Source organism: Rhopalosiphum padi, chromosome 3 (assembly GCF_020882245.1).
Source record: "Rhopalosiphum padi isolate XX-2018 chromosome 3, ASM2088224v1, whole genome shotgun sequence".
Classification (NCBI taxonomy): domain Eukaryota; kingdom Metazoa; phylum Arthropoda; class Insecta; order Hemiptera; family Aphididae; genus Rhopalosiphum; species Rhopalosiphum padi.
Genome location: NC_083599.1, coordinates 74,980,964 through 74,987,881, shown reverse-complemented (window position 1 = coordinate 74,987,881; position 6,918 = coordinate 74,980,964). Strand labels below are relative to the sequence as shown.

Here is a 6,918-nt window from a genome sequence, read left to right as displayed (position 1 = left end):
TATATATTTTTCTTACCTGAGGTTATATTTTGAGTTTAAAAATAAATTTCCATACCTTTTAATAAATTTAAAAAAAGTTCTAGGTCTTCGATAATTAAAATATCGTATAAAATAAATTACACTTAACAAGTTATTAAAAAGTTGCTATTGATGTAGAATTTTTAAGTCCTGTAATTAATTGTAGAAATGTACTTGGTTTTCAATATTTAGAATACCTTATAAAATATGTTATAAAAAAAGTACTATCGTTATAATAATTTCATTTATTAACATTATTAAGAGCATACATGACAAAAAATTATTCATTACAGTTTATGTCATGATATTCAGCAAAACAATTTTTCTTGTCATTACAACATAAGAAAACGTTACACGTTAAACATTTTGAGAACGGTCTTGATTGTAGTTGATATTTAAATGAACATAATTCACATCGACCACGACTTTTAGTGAATTTTGGCCAATGAATTCCTCGATTATGCAACCTGACGTCTTTAGAAACTGATAGCTGTTTTCCTCTTCTTTTTTTCGGTACTTCAGTGTTTTCTGTATTCTTACGTTTTTGAAATAAATGTGCTCGAGACGGAGTAATAACTTCTTTTTCAGATAAAAGGCCCTGTACAACTTGACGCCGAAATACCAAAAGTGGTATTTTTCCATGCCGTTCCTTATAAATTACGAATGCGTTTATGAACATTATATCTAGAATACCCCAAAATAATCTGTGCCACCATTTTTTTGACTTCCGATCTACTCCATACGACGTGCGCAATTGATCTGCGTGATCTACGCCACCCATAAAACGATTGTAGTCTTTGACAATTTGCGGACATGTGACATTATTTTTTTCCCCAGTTTTGTTTTTACGTAAAACTGTTGTTACCTCAGATCCATGATAATTTGATGCAAAATGAACAGTTTTTGTGTCTTTCCACTTAAAGACGCTAATACCTAAATCAGATATGCGGTAGTCATAAGTTCCCCTTTTAGATTTTGTATCATCAGCCAATTTTGGTAAACCTTTACGATTTGGTCGAATAGTGCCATAAGCTAAACAACCTTCGAGTTTAAGTTTTTCTAAAAGAGGAATAGACGTAAAATAATTGTCAAAAATGAAGCATCTATTTTTATGCCACTCACTTTTAGACAGTTGCAGTACGATTCTTTCTCCAAGCCCAAAATGTTTGAATTCGTCAGACACTTGTTCATCTTTACCTTGGTATATTTTAAAATTGTTTATATAACCATTCTGATCAGACATACACCATATTTTATAACCACGCTTTATCGGCTTTATGGGGTTGTATTGCTTCATACTACTTCTTCCCTTAAAAACTATCATAGACTCGTCTATTGATAATTCCCTCGTGCCATAATATGATTTAGAAAATTTTTCAGTACAATAATCAATCAATGGATTAAGTTTAAAAAGTTTGTCTGTATTATTTGGAGGAATTAAAGTGTTGTCCTGGACATGTAAATTTGATAATATTAGATCAAACCTATTTCGTGGCATTGTACTAGATATTAAATTAACACCAAGATCTGGACAAGTTGACCAATAGTTTTTCCAGCTAGGTAATTTATGATAACCCATAAAAAAATTAATTCCAATAAAATTCAACATTTCGTGTCGTTTTATGTTCAGTATTTTATCTCTTTGAGTACCATATAAATTTGTTTGAAAAACAAGATGATCGAGAAAGCCGTCTAAAAGTTCAAGAAAAACCGATGTAGCCGTTTCACCATGAAAAAGTTCATCTACTGGTCCAGTTGGAAGGCAATAATTTGGTATATCAGTTGTTTTATTTTTTTTAGACCATTTTCGATTAGGTTCATAATATGATTCTTCAGTTTCGTCAGTATTTGTAGTTATTGAGGAAGTTATAGAGTCCGAACTTTTATTTTTATTTTTTTTATTTGTCTGTAATAAGTTTTTTTTAATTTTTTTTACTGGGGCAGAAAGTTAGTAGATGGGCCTGGAACCGGAGTCGCAGGTACATTTATAACGACTGGCTCTTGAGTTTCTACAGTGGGTAAATGTGATTGTACGTCAGTATCCAAAACTACTAAATAGTTGTCGAAGGGATTATTTTCCATCGATTCGGCAACTTCATCAACATAGGGTAAACTAAAATCATTATCTGATTCGCAATCAATATTTTCATCATCCGAGATCTCTTCATCTGTTAGCATGTTATTATCCAATGGAAATTCTTCATTTAGCCAGTTATGTATATTTTCGTCTTCATTAATATTAGTCATATTTGTACGGCAATTTAATGATCAAATTATAAAATAATAATGGATCAAAACGACAAACACACGACGCAAGCGAGTACGCGACAATAAACGCTACAGACACGAAAACACGACGCGTCAGACGCGACGACACTTGCTGACCGACGGTACGCACAAGTCCAATTGATTATAATCGCATTATAAACATGAAATCTATATAAAAACATTTTAACCGAGTAATATAATTAATCTACACACACATGCCAACATAATTGCCGTTTTATAATTTAAATGCAATGATTATTGATAAATATAAACGATAATATTGTACGAGTAATCTCCCGATACCGATTTCAAGAAAATCCCATCCAAAAATAGTCGTTACGTAGTTATTAAATAGAATTATGTCTTACTTTTTTTTTTTTTCGATAGATATAGTGGTACTGTAGAGTACCGACGGGAAATAACGTACAAATTGTATCATATTGATTTTATATATATTTTAAAAGTGATGGTACTTACATGTACCGTCGGTCGACAAAGGGTTAAACCACCTCTCACATTCCAGCAAAATCCATTAATATTGAAAAATGCCCCCCCCACCACCTATTATAGAGACTCCTGACTTAAAGAGTCGGTGTCTGTTTAGTCCATCTGCTGCCCTAATAGTGATGGGAATTTCCGTTCCTTTTAGTGAATCGTTACTTTCGTTTCAGGTTCACAGAAGGAACGATTCCAAATGACTCGTTCCATCGTTCCTTTCGGTACTTTTTTTATTATCATATCATTAGTCATTATTTACCGAGTGGTGAACTGGCGACTGGCGAGTACCGAATACCGATACGGCGATACCGAACCAGGGGCGTATACAAGGGGGGGGCGATAGGGGCGATCGCCCCCCCCTGGACATTGTTGAATGTGTTTCATGTATAGGTGCTTACATATTTTATTATAATATTATATTACAAAAATTAAAAATACAGTGCATATTTTTTTTTTTCATATTTTTTTTTTTTTTTTTGGAAATGGATAATAGTTATCAAAAACCTGTTATCAATTAATAAAACATCTATAACCAATTATGGCTGTAGATAAGACTGATAAGAGTCAAAAGATTATAGATATATTGGCTGTAATCACAGATATATACAATAATTATTATTGTTGTTGTATCTGTGGCAGTGTGGAGCTATTATAATTGTGATCGTCTACAACTTACAAGATTATGTTATTTTTTTTTTTTTTAATACTATAATCAAATTTATTTTAGTTCACGTACGACAGACGACAGTACCACACTGTAGCAGGTTAGTTTATTACTATGGATTCTATGAAGCGTAAACAGCCTTCTCTCTTAAATTATTTTCCAAACAAAAAAATATCGTCAACAGAGGTAAGTGATTCAAATGAGCCAGTAAATGTTTCCCAAACAGCAATACCACGAGCAATACCACAACTCAATGTAATTTGTGATGATAATAAACAAAATAATATAACATCAGATTTAGTTTTCGATAATGATATTGGTAATTTTATTGGTAAAAAACTTGACGACCACACAAAATGTAGACTGTTGGAAAACCCTTGGAAACCACTGAAAAACTTTGAGTATCCATTCTCCATTCACAAAAAAAAAGGAAAAGAGGAAAAACGTTTTTTAAGAAATAATCATTTTGACCAATATCCGTGGCTAATATATTCTGTATCAAAATCTGGCTGTTTCTGCAAATATTGTACACTTTTTTTAACTCACAATAAAGGTGGAAAACAAAATACTGAAGAATTGAAAAAACTTGTAACATTACCACTCAACCAATATTCAAAATTACTTGGTAAGGATGGATATTTAGAAAAACATAATCAAAATCATTACCATCAGGATGCAATTTTAAAATCAAGTGACTTTTTAAAAACTTACAACTCACCTAATAAGCAGGTTAATAATATTCTAAACAGTGAACGTTTAAGACAAGTTCAAGAAAACAGAAACCGGTTAAAACCTATAATAGAAACTATAATTTTTTTGGGACGCCAAAATATACCTTTCAGAGGGCACCGTGACTCAGGACAAATAATATTTCATGATAATGAAGACTCTAAAAATTTAACTGATCCAACTTATTCTATTGTGAAGAATGAAGGTAATTTTCGCGAACTTTTGAAATACCGTGTTATGTCTGGTGATACAAAATTGAAAAATGACTTGCTTAATTTTAATTCAAAAGCTAGTTATATTTCTCCAATCATCCAAGAAGATCTGATTAAATGTTGTAAGGAAGAAATACTGTCGTTTATATTAGATGAAGTAAATACAAATCAATTTTACAGTATTATCTTTGATGAAACGACCGATGTGTCTCATATATCACAAATGAGTTTAACTTTAAGGTACATTGATAAGAAAAATAACATTTATGAACGTTTCGTTGGTTTTATCAATTGCCATGATACATTTAATAGAAACCAGACTGCCATTCCAAATAATGATTTGTCAGATACATTGATTGATGACCATTTATCTAAAGAACCGAAGCTAACAGGTGAATACATTATTTATTTAATTGTATTATTTTAATTAAAAATTTAATTTACCTTGATTTTTTCAGGAAATGTACTTGGAAATATAGTAGTATCAGAGTTAAAAGAAATGTCACTTAACCTTAAAAACTGTATAGGAATTGGCACGGATGGTTGTTCTGTAATGACATCAGTGTTAAGAGGAGCTGTGCAAGAAGTCCAGAAAAGCTGTCCAAATGCTATATACAGCCCTTGCACTAATCATGCTCTAAACTTATCAATTTCTAAATCTTCGAAAGTCCAAATCGTTAGAAATACTATGGGAATTCTCCAAGAAACCATTTCATTTTTTCATTTATCTTCCAAAAGGAATTTCATCTTGAAAAATTACCTTAAAAGTTCCAAAAGTTCTAAGACATCATTAACCAGTTTGTGTGTTACACGTTGGGTAGAACGTCACACTAGTATAATAGACTTTGAAACCAACATGTCAGAAATTATAGAAAGTCTAACACATATATCTCAATTCACAGATCAAGTATCATCATCTAAAGCTAACTCATTACTCCTGAGTTTGTGCAATTGTGAATTTATTATAACATTGTATATATTATCAAATATCCTCAGTATTACACTACCAGCCAGTAAAATGTTACAAGGAGTTAATTTAGATGTAAGTGCTGCTTCCAGCTGTATTACCAGTATAGTACAAAATTTAGAAGATAAAAGATTAAATGCTGAAGAATATTTTAGTGAAATATTTCTTGAAGCTAAAACTAAAATGATTGACTTAGACATTGAAGTCAAGTTACCAAGATTAACAAAAATTCAAAATAAAAGGGCCAATACTCCTGCAAATACACCAGAGGAATATTACCGGAGAGTTGTGTACATTCCCCTAATTGACAATATTTTAGAAGACTTGAGATCAAGATTCCTAAATAAAAAAACAACAGCTATTTTTCAGTTGATTGAATTTATTCCAGCTAACATAATCAACAAGTCTTCACTCGATGTCAAAAAAATGATTGATACAGTAATTGGACATTTTATATTTTTGGATATAAACATTAACATTTTAAAAGGAGAAGTTGATTTATGGAAATCAAATTGGATTTCCAGGAAAAATGAAGGTAAATACTAATTTATTAAATACAATTTGCATATTGATTGGTAAAAATCACATATTTTTTATTTAAAATTATTTTAAGGTCTTAAAATACCAGAAGATGTATTAGAATCTATTGATGAATGTCATCCAGTCATGTTTCCTACAATTAGACAGGTTTTAGTAGTATTAGCAACATTACCAGTAAGTATCGCATCAGCAGAACGCAGCTTCTCTACTTTAAGGAGGTATGCATGTATATTTTGCTTTTCTTTAAGTTAGAAGAAAATAATTTTGGTAAAAAGTAGGGCTTAGAACTTATGTGGTTTAAAATATACTAAATATACATGCATTTATGCACTCTAAAGAGTACAAAATATATACATATAGTATGAGCAAAATCAGTTTAGATTTTTTTTACTACTAGTTATTATTTATGACATAACTTAACTATAGTTAAAAATGCTATCATATTTATTTAATTTCCGCTATTTAGTATTACTTTACTTAAATAGTCTGATTTAGATATTTAATTGATTTATTTATTTAATTCTGTGATTATTTTTATAAATTTGTCCTTTTTTGCTTTGCATTAATCATAACTCCTTTGGCTTTTGGCTGTTTGCTTATTGCTTAATGCTTTCTGAAATATGTTGCACCAGGTTAAAAACATGGCTGAGAAGCCAAATGTCCCAGAAAAGGTTGACAGGTTTGGCTTTAATGAACATACATAGAAATATTGATATTGACATATCAAAAGTTATTGAACGATTTTCAAAGACAAAAAGGAAATTGGATTTTGTTATTTAATATTATTTTATTATTAATTATTATATATTTAATAAAACTATTATTATATTATGTGGTTATTATAATATGCTTTTATATTTATATGTACCTATGTCCTATGTCAAGTTATTTTATTTGGTATTTTGGTATACTGTTGATGTTGTTTACAATAATTAATGTTATGGGTTATGAAAGTGGGTAGAAATCAATTATTGAAGTTTAAGCAAGCGAAACGATCGAACAATTTTGATCCGCCAATTTAT

General features: G+C 30.4%; 2 protein-coding genes across 2 annotated transcripts; one reads left to right on the top strand and one right to left on the bottom strand.

Moving 5' to 3' along the window:
- Positions 1-298: 298 nt before the first annotated feature.
- LOC132925671 (piggyBac transposable element-derived protein 3-like) lies at positions 299-2,265 on the bottom strand. The gene is made up of 2 exons (XM_060990042.1): positions 1,955-2,265; positions 299-1,898 (listed from the first exon to the last, which is right to left on the bottom strand). Exons 1-2 carry the CDS (start codon positions 2,263-2,265, stop codon positions 299-301), a joined length of 1,911 nt encoding a protein of 636 aa, XP_060846025.1.
- Positions 2,266-3,307: 1,042 nt separating this feature from the next.
- On the top strand, positions 3,308-6,727 carry LOC132927158 (52 kDa repressor of the inhibitor of the protein kinase-like). The gene is made up of 3 exons (XM_060991626.1): positions 3,308-4,781; positions 4,848-5,891; positions 5,970-6,727. Exons 1-3 carry the CDS (start codon positions 3,563-3,565, stop codon positions 6,146-6,148), a joined length of 2,442 nt encoding a protein of 813 aa, XP_060847609.1. The 5' UTR covers positions 3,308-3,562; the 3' UTR covers positions 6,149-6,727.
- Positions 6,728-6,918: the final 191 nt, after the last annotated feature.